The sequence below is a fragment of the Alosa alosa genome, chromosome 3, assembly GCF_017589495.1.
Source record: "Alosa alosa isolate M-15738 ecotype Scorff River chromosome 3, AALO_Geno_1.1, whole genome shotgun sequence".
NCBI classification, from domain to species: Eukaryota; Metazoa; Chordata; class Actinopteri; order Clupeiformes; family Clupeidae; genus Alosa; species Alosa alosa.
Window position 1 is genome coordinate 4,489,311 of NC_063191.1, and position 18,011 is coordinate 4,507,321.

Below are 18,011 nucleotides of genomic sequence, written 5' to 3' on the forward strand. Positions count from 1 at the left end.
TTTGATTCCAAAGTAAATCCTCTGTTCTAGCTCAGTACATTTTCGGCATGATCTCCTGGGTCTCTGGCGAGGAGGCCTTTTTGTTTTAATCCAACTTCAAGGTGAATTGCCGTTCAGTTTTTTGCTCGTTGACTTGGCTGGCTCATTTAAAGTAAAAACTAACCACTAAAGTTTCAGGATTTAAATGTACTGGTTTCACTGTCTTTGCTAAACTAGCTTGTAAATTGATAACATGGACTGTTAACCTCAATATGTTCTGAAAGAAGTCCAGACAACGACTCTACTTCCTTCGTCAGCTAAGGAAATTCAAAGTTTCTACATCCATCATGAAGGCCTTCTACACTTCAGCGGTTGAGAGTGTTCTAACTGAGCAGCATCATCACCTGGTATGGGAACTCCACAGTTAGAGATTGTAGTACTCTGCAGAGAGTAGTGCGCTCAGCTGAACGCATACTATAAGAACTCAACTCCCTGCTCTACAAGATATCTATTCCAGAAGAGTACTCCTAAGAGCCCAAAAAGATTCTGAAGGACTCTTCTCATCCTAACAATGGATTATTCCTACCGCTGAAATCAAGAAGACGCCTATGTAGTCACAAAGCCAGAACTGAGAGACTCAGGAGAAGTTTTATCCCCAGGCCATCCGAACTCTGAACTCACACTATACTGACTTTGCACACATTCACTCCTCAGCACTCTCAAACATTTCCCAACTCTGAACTCACACTATACTGACTTTGCACTCATTCACTCCTCAGCACTCATGACCCCACACACACACACACACACACACACACCTACAAGACTTTTAGCACTTTTACATCCCTCTCCCTATGCTACAGACCTTTTATTTATTTTCTTATTTCATCACACGCCAAAACACACACACACACACACACACATATCTGACTTTCTCTCCAACTTTTGCACACTTTTTATTTATTATTTTTGATTTCTCCTCCATCTACCCATGTCCTTGATTGCCTAGCCAGTCTTGTTGCCCCCCATCCCCACCCCCACCCCCATCCCCAACACACACACTTACATCATCACTGTCATCACTTCACATACATACAGCACACTGCTTGCTACAGTAAGCCTCCCTTTACATACTAGCTGCACACTGCCCCACATACACAGCACATTGTCTTCAGGATCTTCTCAACACACATCCTCTTACATACTTACAGCACACTGCCCCCACCTACCCACACACTACACACACACACACACAGTCACTGCTCCACTCCCTCCCGCCCACACACACATCTTTCACTGTCATCACTCACATACATTACATACAGTACTCTGCTTGCAATAGTAAGTCCCTGCCCCCTACATACACAGCACATTATTTCATCAGGAAGCTTCTCCAACACACATCCCCAACATACTTACAGCACACTGCCCCCAATACACAGCACATTGTCTCATGAGGAAGCTTCTCCAACACACATATTGCACACTGCCCTCTCCCCCACATACACAGCACACTATCCCATCTCCCTGTCATCCCCAACACACACACCAAGACCCTGGCAGTTGGGTTAGCCCCCTTGAGCCGTGGATCTGCCCAAGGTTTCTTCCTTGGTAAGGGAGTTTTTCCTTGCCCCTGTTGCTCTTGGGTGCTCCTTGTTGGTGCCCCCACCCAATCCCAATCCTCCCCCACCTTTTTATGCAGCCCTTGCCACTTAATCTACTAAACCCCTCTTCTACTGCATCTTTACTCCCCCCATTAATGCACAAATAGGTTGACACCAGACATAATTTCACTGCATTTCTTACTTCCAGTAACTATATGCATGTGACAATAAACTTCATTGTATCCTTGTATCCTTGTATCCTAAATGAAATAAAAGAATGAAAAAGAGTGGAAATTGCTAAAAGGATAGGTGAAATGCGTCCTACTCGCTTGAGTAGGAGTTGAGAAAGTAAGGTGAGACAGTAAGGTCTGTATACATGACAAATGCATATGATAGTCAGGTGTAGAGAATAAGATATGGTGTTAAAAAGCACTTGAGCTGAAAGTTACAAGAGGTGGGGTGATTACGTATCTGTTTTGATAATTCATTAATCCTGATTTAGTGACAGAAAGTTCAAATAGTCCAGCGTTGGATTTGTCCAGGGGAAGGGAGTTGTCAAGGGGCATGTGGTGCAGACGGGCCAGGAATCCGGGCAGAATTGTCGTAGGCAGGTGATGGGTCACTAGGCTGTACGGGCCAGTAATCCAGATAGGGTGACAGTAATAGGGCATTCAAGGATGGGACTTCAGGTGAGATGGGTGAGAGGAGGGCCAACACATGGATGGTTGATGACTGGTGATGATATAACCTCTTGGGGTACCGGCTATCAGTATTACACGTCCCCCATGCAAAACGTTTGAATAGGGTGACCAGACGTCCCGAAAAATTCGGGACAGTCCCGATATCCAAGCAGTGGTCCCAATCCCGAATCCTGCCTAATTGTCCTGAAAATTATACTCAATCAGAATACTGAGTAGTTATTTTCGGATAAACATTAAAACTGTCCGTAGAGAGCATGCAGCCCCCAACGGCAGCTAAGTGTCTGGATGCAGCCCGGCTACTTTGTTTTTTTGACGCTCTATAATTAGGGCTTAATATGCACTGATTTCATGGCCAAGGACATTGTGCAGGCAGCGCGGCAGGCAGAGCCAGCGTGTGTGCAAATCGCCGGAAATAATAATACGTCCGGAAGTTCGGCCTAATGTCCATGTCGTTTAACATAATCTACTTAATCTAACAATTATTTTTGTATTCTTACTTAATGACCCATAATTTTGGCAAGGCTTGTTATTAGCGTTAGGCTGTTATCCTTATTCTGAAAGGTCTGATTTGCACTGTTACGCAGTCATTGCTTTTTTTTTTTTTTTTCCCACAATGACATTTTGAGTTTATGATTTCTCTGTTGTATTTTGAGGCAGACTTGATGTTTGAATAAAAATGTGTTTTGGTACAGGTTTGAAAATTAGCTGTAGGCCTACCACCGGTGAAAAGAAAGTGTCCCGAATTTCAACCAATCTCATCTGGTCACCCTATTTGACAATGGTTATCCGTCGGGTTTTTTTTAGTTAATAAACTCCATAAATAACCATTAATTTGTCATGTTATGCCTCCTCCCTGTTGTTTCCTATGGAGTTGTCCGAGCTGATGTCCGAGTCCCGCTGAGGCTGAACTGTCATTGGCTCATCAGCGTTCTAAGGGTGGCGCTTAGCGACAGGTCAATTGGCAGACTTTAGTGCAGACTGGGTACCCATTTATAGTGCTTATTGTGTTAAAAACAAATTAGGGACCTGTATCATCTCTAGTTCATTATATCACACGTAGTACAGTTCAGAGTGTTAAATACTCCTCAAAATGTACTACAGAAGCTGGTTGTGACCTTATCCAGTTTATCTTTGTGTTTTGATCCAGGTCTCAGGAGAGCACGGAGCAAAGACCAATTAATAGAATGTAAGTCCAGACTATAATGATGACTTTTTGGGGATTTTTGTGAATGAAAAACTATTAAAATTAACATTCAGGTTAGTTTGAAAATATACAACAGTATGCCCAGTTGCAAGTATTTTCAATGAACATTCATTGTTTCAGTGATTGTGTTCCATACATGTAACATGTCTGTTCAAATACTTACCACGGTATTACAGTACCCAGTGTAATTAATTTGAAATGACAGGGTAGCCTCCACTCCTGCTTTTTGCCCTTTCTCTGTCTTGTTCTCATATCTGGTGAATGGTGGCAGTCAGAGGAAACCGCCTACTGCCCCCTGCTGGTGAGTATGTGACATCAAGTCATAAATTATACACCAGCTTGCTTGCTGACATCAAACTACTGTCATATTTCATATTTTAAACGTTAACTGCTGCCATTGGTCAATTCTTCTTAAGGTTATCTGAGGCACAAGCCGTGCAACATTCTTTATTTTTGCAGCCAATCACTGCTTTCGTTTTATTTTATTGATTGTATCTTAGTAATAGAAGCTAGATTTGAAAGCGGTTTGCAGGCAGGCCGCAGGTAAAATCCAACAGGCTGCATTCGCTCCGCAGGCCACTAGTTGAATAGCCCTCTCCCAGAGCTTTTGAGATATTGCCACTGCGCCAACACTGACAGGCACGGTTAGAATATTTGGATCAAGCCAAGTTTAATGTTGTATATTCCGCTGTCTGCTCAGGTCAGTGAACCGCTCCTGAGCAAGCACACTTTGCAGTTCCTTGGAAACTATTCTAGTTCACATCAGCTATTCATCCTACAGTGGCTCACTCTGTGCTGTATATTTACTGCAGTAACTGGATGGCGCTCCGAACCAGTCTCTCTTTGTGCAGGAATCCATGATCAAGACCATATCTGGAAGAGGTGGAGCATGGCTGAACCTCTAATCTGTATGTATTTTTTTGTTGACATTTTTAAACTTACTTAGATTAGTGGTACTGCTGGCATCCTAAACCAGATTCAACCTCATTGGACCTGCAGTCAGTAACCAAACCCCGACACGCCATCTCTAACACACTGACCTCTTGGTGCTCTCAGCTGTCTAATTATAGACTAAAAACGCAAAAATAATATCAGTTTGTGTGTGTGTGTGTGTGTGTGTGTTTGTGGTTTGTTTTCATATGAATTAGGTAATCATAGAACAAATAACTCACAATAACTAACAATCATTTGAAAATATGATTTGTCTGTGGTTACGGTTAGACAAGAAAGTCCAGTCCCCCCAATGTCTCCTGCTGTGTCTGAGCTGAGGCTGGTGCTGCTGGGGGGGAGCACAGCTGGGAAGAGGGCAGCAGGAAACACCATCCTGGGCACACACACACTCACACACACATCCACAGAGACCCAGCACAGTGAGAGCAGACAGGGGGAGGTGGCTGGGAGACGGGTGACCGTGGTGGACACTCCAGACTGGTTCTGTAGTGGACTCTCTGAGAAGGACATGAGACAGGACGTGGGGCTTTGTGTCCGTCTGTCTGCCCCAGGACCTCACGCCTTCCTCCTGGTGATTCCAGTGGAGTCATCTGAAGGGGAGGAGAGCAGGATGCTGGAGAAAATGCAGGCTATTTTTGGGGAGGGCTGTTGGGGACACACACTGATCCTGTGGTGGGATAAAGACATGAAGGGTTAGCGTATAGCTTAGATGAGGAGGTAAATAAGTTGACATCACATGACCTGGATGAAGTAAGACTAAATATGAACCAAAGCACTGTCCCTCGATGAACGTTTTGGCTATAGGCCTACGTGAACCAGCCCCGCATCCCTGCATGAAGTAGATAGTTACGGTGAGGGTCAGTACTCCACTGCCGACAGATGCATACCCTTAAATTAAAGAGAGAGAGAGGCATTTACATTAAACTAAGAGGAGCTGCTCCTGAAATTAAAAAGATTATTAAGATGTTAAGTAATGAAGAAATGGGAAGGAATGCCATCCCTGTGCTTATGGCTGCCGCGGACGAATGGGAAATTACACGAATGACGACAAGCAAAGTGCATTGTGCTTGGAAAAAGTATAAGGGTGAGTGCAGTATTGGCCTGAAGGAGAGTTTTGCCTGCATTAGACTTGTCGACATCGCCGAGATTAAAGTCGATATTATATTTCAACTTTATTCTAAAATGTCGAAGTTTAATGCCCATGCTGTCGACTTTAGAAGTCAACATGTCGAAGTTTAATCTCGCCATGGCAAAAAAAAAAAAAAAAATTTAATGTGTGGCCCTAATATTCCGTCGTAGGATAAGCATAGTGGTAAATGGCATGAATAAAAAAGGCAAAAAACGTCCTTTCCCAAACCCAACATTTAAATAAGAATTTTATCTTAACGAAACTACTCTAAATATCAGAGTGGGATATGTTGGGGTATTGTAGAAATTTCACTTAAATGATGACCGTGACCTCTAGATTTGTTTTAGCAGTGGGGACAGGCCAGTCATAATCGCCTAATTATAATAACACGGGGGTCCAGGGTTGTCTCCCCGGATTTTGTTTCTTTTCTGGTTGCTAATCACACTATTTTACCATGTTTTAAGAGGGACAGGCCCATCTTTTTTCTGACGCACGTCACGTTACCCCATGAAAATCAAATGTCACTGCTTGAATAAATGGAAAAATAGCCTACTGAACATGGGCATCGTCATGGTTTACGATGGCAATGAAAACGTTTAGCCTACTTGGTTTCTGACAGAAATTACGTTTTGTGCCAACATATTGTAGAAACACAACCACAGCCTTTATTTGGTGAACGGAGGTACAAATCGTCTCCTTTACTTTCTTTGGTTATTATATAGTCTACGATTCACTTTAACCACAAAATGTTTTGCCGTCGCCACATTTACAAATATGCAATTTACCTTCGGCTATCTATCAGTGATACTTCTTGCTTCGAATCGCAATTGAGTGCACATTTATGTAACATGCCACATGATTACCAAAAGGGCCTTTAGACAGGCCTTTAGCTGGGCTGAGGTGCAGTGGCTGCATGACTAAAGCGAGCGAGAGATGCAAGAGTGGAGAACAGTCGCTTACTAGAGATTACATTTTTTTAAAGGGCCTGCGGGTGAGGGATAAGGCTTTCATGGTGGACCACACACTTTTTCTTGTGTCAGGAACTCTGCACATAGGCTTAGTCCGTCCATAGCCCAGCTCCAGCGAAGACGGCTCTGGGCCCACTTCCCCGATAACGACGGAGACACGCTCTTAAGAGGGTTTTCTACGATTCATCTTACGATTATCGCTCGCTTGGTTTTTCCGACTGTTTCCTAACATGCTCAGAAGGTGAACGCACATGCACTGCTCTTAAGATACTCTTAAGGAGCTGTCCACGCTAATAGTTCTGAAATATCCTCTGATTTGACGGTGATGTCAGGTGACTGCACGCCACAGCTATAGGCCTACCATTTAAACTGGATCTACACATTAATTCACATCAATACGAAAATAGAAACACTTTGACATCTGCATGTAAGCATCCCAAGTAGGTTATATACCACACAGAGACATAAATAATTGTAATTATTTTAAGATTAGATTGTTGCACCATGCAATAATTTTTCGGTGTCAAGAACACGCTTGAAGATAAGAAAGAAGTCGAAAGTAAGAAAGATAGGAAATGTGTAGGCTTAGATTTTGATGTAGTAGGCTACAGACTAAACCACATGTTGCTTTCTGCTTTTTACCCTCATAGGCCTAATAAAATATAGCCTTCACTTAGCAAAGATAATGTCAAACTATTCTGGCAACGCCTCGCTTCATAACTTGATTGCATTTTTGTCCGCTTTCATCACATTATTATGACCATTAAATGTAGGCTATTTTGCACGCTAAAATCTGATTCATCGCAGGTAAACACAATAAAGAATGGGAACGTAAGTTGGATTATGTATTCTAAGTTGTAATTCCTCTGTATGTCCTGTTGGTGACCTCAGTGAGAAGTACTGTTAAGACGCCTTAGCCGGTAATCCAGTATCCTTGGAGCACTCAGAGATCTACGAAGTGTTTTTACGACGCCTTTAAGCTACGATGGTTTCGGGAAACAGTCGGCAAATCTTAAGACGCTCAGAAGAGGGACTTTACCACGCCTTTAGGCTTAAGATGCTTTCGGGAACTGGGCCCAGGGCATCCCATCTTACCCTCCCCCACTTCCTCTACCATTCAGGCTATGAAGACCCATGCGGAGTAAAACGAATTTGTTGCCTTTTGGGACATTGAGCTACGCTAAGTTTTTTACGTTAAGCCCTCCCCTTCCAGTTGCTGCTACTGGAAGAAACTGGAATCCATGCATTTCCACTGAATTATTTTTGAATCTGATCCCTTATCATACCTGCTCATTCTTACTGTTCTAATTTATCGTGACTAAATTCAAGATGGCTGCAAACGCTAAACTTTGTGGAAGATACTCGTCTGTATAAATCGCCTTGTAAGTAAACTACCAGTGCTTTTTCAAAGTTCTCACGTCTCGCTTTAAATGTCAGGGCCCCTCGAAGTCTACCAATGAAGTGGGAGATACATTGAGCCTCGCATGACAGTGGGCAGTGCTTCGACTTGGCCAGCTTCACTCACGGTCCGCTGGGATCACGCGGTATCACGCTTAACTTTAATTTGTATTTTTCCAGTGAGAGACGCTGCAACAACCCAAACAACCGTAGATGGCTCAAGTGAGCAGGGTGTCTCGTAAAAAGAAATGGAGCCTGAAAACCCTACACAGACTTCTACTACAGACTTTAGCAGACTGGTTTAGAAATAATGTAATAGCCAGAAATATGCCTGCCCTGCCCTAATAAAGAAATATTTGGTTAACTGTGAGTGAATCCCGCTTGCTTGCAGAGAGACGAGGGACAAATTAAACATTCTGGTTTTCTCCGAAAGTGCAACGATGATAGACAGACATCATTTGGACAAGATATAGAGTATTACCTCTGTTGCTCAGCCAAATGCCTTCCTGTTACGCCCTGTTATCACGGAGTTACAGGCTTATAAATGATTTTTGATGGTCACAAGTTTACTTCATTAGGGACTGTTCGCTATTTATTTAAGGGGCTACCGAGGAGTTTTGGGAGCATTAGTCCAAAAAAGACGGACCCTCCTCGCCAGCAATACATTTTTCTATGACCTCTCCAAAGTGATTATGGAAAAATCACTGTCAACTTTTTTCCGGTTTATCGCCTACTGTATTTTAACGCTTTCATATATTAGCCATAAGCCGCTTATCATAGGCTATCACAAAACCAAACTACAAAGGCTAACACTTTAACAGGGGAATTAATTGGGCATGAATCATGCTGAACGCTATTTCGCTACCTTAATAATAAGGTTCTATCTATGCTTTGAGTAGGTACAACCGGATGATTGAAACGGGGCTTAATGAAACATTCGTTTTCTCCGAAAAGTAATGATGATAGACAGTCATCATTTGGACAAAACATGGAGCATATTAACCTCCGCTGCTCAGCCTGCCTCCTGTTACGCCCTGGTATCAATGGAGTTACGTTTATAAACCATTTTGATGGTCACAAGTTTAGGCCCTACTTCATTAGCGGTTTATTTTTTTTTATGGATTATTAAAGAGTGTTTTTCATTTAAAGGTTTGACTTCATGCTTATTCAGTAGAGCATTTAGTGCTCTCCCCCAATCCCAGACGCTCACATTGCATGTTTGTTTGTAATGGATGCAACCGCCAGATAGGCTTTAAAGGTTTGCTTGACAAATGAGTTGTTAACAGAACCAAGACATATAGCCCAGCAGCAATCCAGGGACTGATCGTTATTTATTGAAAGGGCCACCGGAGGAATTTTGAGTGCTTCAGTTGGAAGTTGCATGACCCTCTCTTGCCTGTTAGAAATTGTTCAATGACCCTCCTCGACAGAATTGTTAAAAAAGACATGACCCTCCCCCTGCCAATTGTCTTCCCGCCACAGCCACACACACTTTGTGATAACGCTCTTAAATCAATCTTTCCCCGCGGAGCTTGCATGCTACCAGTCCTTCCTTTTCAAATGTATTGCTTCTGTTTGCAATAATTTCACAAATAATCATATGTGATTAATAGTATGACAAATAATCCCTGTGCACGGGACCAAACAATGCATGCCAACTTTTTCCGTTTATCAATGATTTTAACTTCTTCCCCGCTCTTGCCGCTTTAATGTTTTCCGTGAGAATATCCCATATTTTAATACTCTCATACCCCTCCTGCCATCGGGCCTGTCTCTGTGTTGCCCTGTTGCTACCCCCTTGCCCTTCCAACGAAACAGATGTCTTCAAATCATCGCTTTTGCTTGAAGGCTTAACTTAGAGTGATGTTAACCTATTTAAGTTTAACGGCTGATTGTCGGAGAGCACGATTCATTGGCTTTGCATGTTCGGCCTTTATGTTTCACGCGGCACCTGAGGCTACTCAGCTGCAAGAGAAATAATTTCCCCTGTTTGTATGTTCACTGCAGGTTGGCCTACCATAACTTACCAACTCTGCACTGTAGACTGGCTATTTATATTTTTCTGTGAAATGTAAATTTGTTCAACTTTTTATGAAGCAGAATTACGATAGGGTACTTGGAACATAATACATTTGACAAAGGAAAGATGAATGCTGCTAGTGACAAAATATTAACTTTCAGTGTTTTACGATAAGTCTTTTGTCATGGGGAAGTGTTTTTCCCCATGCATTTATTCTAGGTTACTGTCAGTGACCGCCGCGGAGAGAAGCTGGTTCTGTGTTTCGCTCATGTCAGTGACTGACGCAGAGAAGCGGGTCTGTGTTGTGTTGTGTTATGCTATGCTAATTTATTTTCATTGGGCATACCGCGTCGCGGTCATTCCACAGCGCTCTTCAGTTCTGACAAAGCCAAAATTACTCGCTTTGAAACAATGAGTGCAGGAAGCCGCTTGTATGGTTATATTGTTTGACGGGGGTCCTAAGCAGCTTCAGCCATAAGGCTACTTTGAGAACATTTCAATTCAATTCACACTAATATTCAAAATGTTGAAAACTATTTCGCATAGCCTATAAAGCAGTTTAATTAAATGGAATGCTAGTTGTAAACAAACGAAGCTACTTGGTGAGGCTTGGCCTCACAGATGCTACGCGTGTCTTTAGATGGCAGGAAAAAATCTTCACGATAGGCCTATTAACTAACCACCCTCGATTCACGCTGGCTGGGGAAGGGGGCCATCAGACAATTGTGCCCAGTTAATCCGCCCCTTCCCCAAAAAATCACACCTTCCCACCTCTGACAGCTTAAAAGAAGTCAAGAGGACTCCTTACTCACAGATCTATTCACAAACCCGCGGTTTTGAAATCCTATGCAGCTACAGGAGCTTCCAATCGCTGAGGAAGCAATTTTGCATTGTAGGCATAACTAACATGCAATAACGCCAACAACAAAAAACTAGGCTAATCATTGTCAACATGTAAATTAAATGTAACATTATTGTGAATCAAATTAAAATGTTCTCTTTGCAAACGTAGGCATAGTAACAGAATAATTTAATAATGTTACAAAGATACTACATCAATCCGTATGTTTCATTGGGCTACTAGGCTATTTGTTTTGCCTTGATTCATTTAGGCTAGGCCTTTTATTCAGGGGCCGTGATTCACAAAGAATTTTAAGGCTAAAAAGTAGCTCCTAATTGGCTAATTTAGGAGCAACTCCTAAAAATAATGGGCGGTCACCCTAACTTTAGGACTCCTAATTTTTCACAAAAAGTAATTCACGAAGCATTTTAGACCTAAAAGTAGCACCTAAGTCTGGGACAGCTTAAGTCGAGAGGACTCCTAACTCACTAAGACCTATTCATAAACAGCTTTTTGTGGCATTTTAGGGTTATGAATGTTTTGAAATGCGAGCCTATGCGCAACAGGAGCTTCCAATAACAGGGAACAATTTTGCATTCATAAAAGGGATGCAATAACGCCACCAACAACAACCAAACTACTCATTGTTAACATGTAAAATGAAATGTAACGCTTTCATTGTGAATCAAATTAAAATGTTCTCCTTTTGCAAACGTAGCCTAGGGATATGGTGACGGATTAATTTAATAATGTTGCAAAGGTAGGCTACTGCATCAATCCATAGGCCTATGTTTCATTAGGCTACTAAGCTATTTGTTTGCCTTTACTCTTTATTCATTTAGGCTAGGCCTTTTATTCAGTTATTAATCATCTTCCGGCCCTTCACACTACTTGTGTAGCGACGATTCTCCCACCTGTCACCCGTCAGTCATCATCGGAAGAGAGGTGTTTGAATTCCCCCGCTACAATCGGGCCAGCCAATCAAGGTGGTCACTTCAGTCAAGCTCGCATGAGTAATGATGTCATCCATAGCCACTAAGACTCACTCCTAGTTTAGGAGTTGTCTGAAAGGCTTTGTGAATAACTTTTAAGAGAAAACCCAATCTAAAAATCTTTATGCGATTTAGGAGTAGCCTACTCCTAGTAGTAAGATAAAAGCCTTTGTGAATAGCCTACGGCCCCAGTTATTCATCATCTTCCATCCTTGTGTAGCGACGATTCTGAGACCTGTCACTCATCATCGTAAGGGAGGTGTTTGGAATCATGCCCGCCACAATCACCAGCCAATCAGCCAATCAAGGTGGTCACGCTTTGCCCATTTACCCAAATTAATGGTCGAATATTACTGATGATCATTGTTATTTAAGAACATGCAGTAAAGGGGGTACCAAAAACATCTTGCTCGTGAAAAAAAAACATCATAACGCATTATTCTGGCGGGTCTGTTATTTACCGTGGGCCGCGCAAACCACATGCCTTTTATTTTGGGCAAGCCTGCATTCATTCATTCATTCATTCAACCTTTATTTATTCTCGAGGGTCATTGAGGGAAGCCCCTCATTTTCAATGAAGCCGGAATTACAGAAGCTGCAAAAAGCAAAAGCAAACAAGACAACATTCGAGGCCTTCTGTTGAAGAATTTTATATAAAGCCTGCGCTGACAGTAATCCTCCTGCCCCTGATAGGCCTACCACAGCTGTGGATAGTGTGGAATGTTCAAGTAATAACAAATCCAATGTGTGTCTCAACCGTCCCCGCTGACCACCTCACACATTTCTAGATTTTGCAACCAACTTACATGACACACGCCATAAAATATGCCAGTTTTAGGACACAGAATAATGTTTGTAATGATACCAGGTAGGCCAGGTATTGTCAAGGTGCATGGTGAAGTGGAAATTTTACTTTGGAAAACAAACATTTGTCGATATCATCAGCCGATCATCAGAATATTGCAACAGATTCTGTGTTCTGACTGTAGGGAACTTGTTAAGCCAGTGGTTCTCAAACTTTAATTTCATTCCCACTTTGATCAAGGGGCATGACTGATGATAGTGGAGATAACGTGTTATCCCCGGTGTTTCTTTTGCAAGTCAGCATCATCTTCGACGGTAGTCTATTAAAAATATAAGTTTTCGATGTCACAAACGGAGAGCCATAATTTTTTACTGTTTTAACGATCTCATGCTACCACAAAAATGTAGGCATGGGGACATGATGAAGTAGGTTATCCAACTGTCGTGGTGTTAAATTATTGAGATTACAAGCCAGTGGTTTTCAAACATTATGCGGACTCGACATCTAACTAAATGCAAATAGGCTCATATCGTCCCGCATTCGCAAAATGAGGACCAGTGTTTTGTCAAATTGCAAATAGCTATTCGCTTTAACTATTTTTTATGATAGTAGCCTATACAAAAGCACTTCATACTATCTTTAATCTTGGAATATGGGGGAGGGAAGTGGCGCCAGCCTGCAGTCAGCCAAATATGAATGTAATTCTGCATAAAAAGCAGATGTAATTGTTTATTGTACAGAAAAATAAAAATGACATGTCAGCAGTCAATTGACTACATTGCAGTCAAGAAGTAGGGCAATTAATTTACCAAACCAAAAACGGGGGTCATAGTTGTCTAAGTTTTCATTATTGGGGCCTGTTAAATATGTATGCTCCAAAAACGCCGCCAGATAGTATTAAATTGGCAACAACATTGTTTTCTGCAGAAGCCAAGGCTACAGATTAATCTCTGAACAGTTATTTCTCTACTGGCTCAATTATCACACCACTGTTTTGATTTGGCGAAGGCGTTAACCCCCAACACTGACAATAATGTAGACAGCAAATTTTGATTTCGATTTTCGCGGTAGTCGCTTCCCTTTGCCATACCCAAGTAGCCTAAATCGAGGTAATTTTAATTATGCATGATTTATTTGTTATTGAATTCGTAGGGGCTGGGATTACTCTCGGCAACAATTATGTAAGGACGCAGGCAGAGCGATGTACACAGTGGCGGTTTTAATGCCACAGTGGCTGAAAGTGGTACTAGCTTTTCATCACTGCACGCCGAATGAAGTATCATTTGAAAGTTTATGCCCACTGTAAATGGGTGTAAAACAGTGATTTATTTGCATGGTTAGCCTTTCGATGCCGGGCGACCACTATTGAAAAGTTGCTGTAGCATCGGCAACTAGCCAGATTTTGAGTGCAGGGGACAAACCGAGATGGGCTATGAGACACTCACGATTCACTCGGTATCATGTTTCCAATACATGGGTCAATATCACGAGAGGAATTCTCCACTAACTGGTACACTTCATTTTTAATAGGTTTTGCTCTTTTGTATCAAGAGTAATAAGTAACGGCCTCCTTGGATTGATACATGTGCTATGTGGAGTAATGGCGAACATGCTCCAAGACACCAATGACACAACATGTAATATAATTGTAAGGACTTAACGGTACTTCATTTTAATGGGTTTATGCCACTGTCGAAACAATAATTGCCACACAGTTGATATATGTACTATATGTGATGGGTAAGTAGACCTGTTCAAGACATCGAAGAAGACACAACATACATGTCATATGTATGTAAGTAATTAACTAGTACGCCAATAGGTTTATTCTATCAAAAAGTAACAAAGGTTGTAACCTTTGTAGCTATTACATATACCACTGAAAGAACAATAGAGGCCTTGACTGGAGCTAAGAATGGTTTTGTATATCAAATCTATCATATTCAGATTTACCCCATCCAGCAGGTCCCAGGTCAGCTCTTTGCCTCTGATGAAAATGTAGGCAAATTGGCAAAGAAGTTTTGTAAAAGCACTCAGTATTACAATGTAACAACTATATTTAAATTTTACAAATACATAATACAAAATTACAATGATAGTACCTGATAGTGTACATATTTGTTACACAAGAGTTCTACCCGCTGTACCTAATTAGGCGGGTACATTGTTAACAGTGACACATTCAAATAAAAAGTGTTACCCTTTTTGATACGTTGCAATTTGACAAAATGGCTAAACTATTAATTTTAATACCCCTTCCACATAAACAATAAATGTGTCATAATTCACCATGCATGGCCAGAAGTATTTTTAAATTTCACAGGGTCAGTGAATACCATATTTAATGATGGTATTCACATGCCATAATGCATGTTTGTGTTAATGCCACCAACTTCAGCAACAGAAAGAATGACAATTACACTGATATTGTGGCACTTCATAATTTGTCTCTGAGTTGTGAAGACGGCGTACTACTTCTGTAAATTACAAGAACAAAAGAAAGCCGCTGTCGGCAACTTTTTAGCACACTGCTTCTGCTCCTTATTATTTTGCAAGGCTACATAGGCTACGTTTAGCTTGGGCTACTTAAAAACTTTGATTTTAGGCTACTTTTTAAGCTTAGCTAGCAGTCATCAAACATATTCTTATACTTGATCTTGGTATTGTGCCGTCTTTACTATTCTTAGAGATTCTCTCCACACAGTTTTCGGCTCAGGCTTGTAACCTATCCTCTGGGACAACAACCTGGGTTTACTGAATTGCTTAATTCCGCGGTTGAGTGAGCTGCTCAGTCGCCTCGGCTGCAGCGATTAAGCTGATGAGACAGTCACTGATGGCAATCAGCAGTTTCTTCTCGCCGGCCTGCAGACTGGCTGAAAGTTGTTGATCCGTCCATGCAGAGGGTTGAGCATGAGGCGCCGTCCAGCCATTGTAGATCACGAAGCAGCAAAACCTGCATGGGTCATGCTGTTGCAGAATACTGCTACTGTATATGGGTCATGACCATGACCTCACGTGACAAGTAGGGAGGGTTGTCGGGCTCACTCAATCATGTGAGGTCATTGTTATATGGAAGGACTCGCTTGAGGGCGAGCTGGCGTATGATATATAAACAAGCACGGTGTAGATGGACCTGCAGACATTTCAGAACAGGCACGTCATATGTGTGTAAGCCATCCACTGTGCATATAAATGAGACGAAAAGGTCTCTGTAGTCATGCCACTATGCACAGTGGATGAGCTCTAGGAGACTGTGATCTCCTGATGATCCCCTCATTTGATTCTAATGTTGTTTGCATGGGTCTTTACATTTTTTACCTTTATTGGCAAGGCTGTTTAAAACTAATTGTTTGAAATAAATTATTTTGTGTATCTTTTTTACATAACATTTGCCATTGCTAATGACATGCAGTAATCTGGCATACTTTTGTTAAATAAATCAATTCAAGCTAAAATTTAAGAGTCCTATAAATAGGCTATACTGAGGGCCTGTCCACACGGAGGCGCTTTTGGATTAGCATGGGGGTTTGCAGCGGGTATGTGGCCGGCGTCCAGCGAATCCTGTAAGCGCACTGCCCGAGCACTTTTTGAAACCTGGTCCAGAGTGGAAAAATCTGAAACCGTAGCCCATTTAGTTCGTTTGAACAGCGAAACACGCACATCCTGCTTCAGCACATTATCAATGATGTCTCATAAGGCCACACAGCTATAACTGTACACAGGACTTTTATATTGTTGCCTAACAATACTAGTTTTCATACATGACATTACCTCTGATTACACTCTGTAAGATAAATGTCACAACTGGTGCTTTCTTGGCTGGGTAGCTTATATGACTTCAATTGGACTGAACACTGTTTTCACAGTGTTTTTATACATTCTAGCTACTGTCAGTGTGAGAGAACTTAGCGTAGGAAAGTCTGATTGTAGTTTAGGCACATTAATTTGTCTGCGTGGTATGAGTGTCATTCATTTAATACCCCGTGTCTTCTATTATATATACATGCATTCACCAGTCGGGTGAAATCGAATATAAACATACAAAAGGCAGAACTCACGTTAAACTTACGTGGTAGCACACTAAATCTTGATCGCGATTTGATCAGAGCAGAAAGCGTGTGACTGTTACTAACAAAGGGTTTTATAGCAATATTATAAATGTGGTGACAGAACCAGCTGAGAACTTGGGTAAGCCTTGCATTTTTGAAGCAGCTAGTGCGGTGATAGCCAAAACTAATGTGAATCATAGGACTATCTACAACCAAGAAAGTAAAGGTGATTAGTAGGCCTACCTCGTTAGCCAAAGAACAGACTGCCCTTCACAAACCGTGAAACAGAACCCCTTCCAAAATCAAACAATTCTGGTTTCCTTGCACTAGCCATTTAGGTACAGTAGCCTAATATTCTGTCTGTTAAGCGCAAGTTTGGTCAATTCTGTAGAAACAGTGCCACCTATAGGCCTGGGGTATGAAGTAACGTGTTGAGTCGTGTTGAGATGGATCCCGTTTAGACATAAAATATTCTTGATCACGGTTCCAGGGAGGAGGCAAAAATGGGTTTGAGTACGTGTGGACTAGGCCTGAGCCTGATCTACTTGTACCAGAGATTTTCTTACCTTTAGATAAATGTACCTGGGGTAAACCCCCCCCCCTGCAACCCTGATTGCATTTCTTAGCTCACAATTTTCATTTACATGTTAAAGCCTCCCTAGAATTTGGAGGGGTCATGGGGACAACTGCCAAACAAGGCCCACGTCAATTTCTGACAATTCATGGCAGTTTTCGATTGTTATCGTTAACATGATAATATGTTTCCGTCTACAGTGCCGCATGCTGACAATCACACTTTTCGTACAGTGTGGCCCTGAAGATATTTGATATGATAACAAAATTTCTATTCCATTTTCTTGACATTTTGATATTTTCCATTAACAAGCATTAACAAGCATAGCGGTAACTGTTGTTAATAAACTCTTGTAAGTAAAGGCTGGCAATAACACTTACAAGCTGCATGTTGAAACAGTTAGTTAATGTTATTAAAGGATAACAACAGTTAACTCTTGAATTATTAATTGTTGAATGTAATGTACTGTTAATACCCTAATAAGCACATGTTATTCCCAAAAAGCGTGCAAAACGTCAATTGGAAACATTGACAATACATACATCTTCGCTATATAAATGTTCATATAAAGTGTCATCAAATATCCATCAGACAATTGTTGAAATGATGGTGGGAAAATCAGACGGGTTGGGGCGGGTCACTGTGGTGGAGGCTCCAGGATGGTGGTTTAATCATCGGTTAGAACACTCTGAACTGACGAAACGAATTGAGCTCAGTGTGTCTCTGTCCTCCTGGACCCCACGCTCTGCTGCTGGTCATACCTGTGGATGAACAATTCACAGAGACAGAGGAAAAG

General features: G+C 41.7%; 1 protein-coding gene across 1 annotated transcript in view; it reads left to right on the top strand.

Moving 5' to 3' along the window:
- The window catches only part of LOC125291695 (GTPase IMAP family member 8-like), an 88,599-nt gene that overhangs the window by 24,320 nt on the left and 46,268 nt on the right, over positions 1–18,011 (top strand). Inside the window, 3 exon segments of the mRNA XM_048238531.1 lie at positions 3,432–3,470; positions 3,760–3,789; positions 4,340–4,396. Coding sequence (XP_048094488.1) covers positions 3,432–3,470; positions 3,760–3,789; positions 4,340–4,396 — 126 coding nt within the window.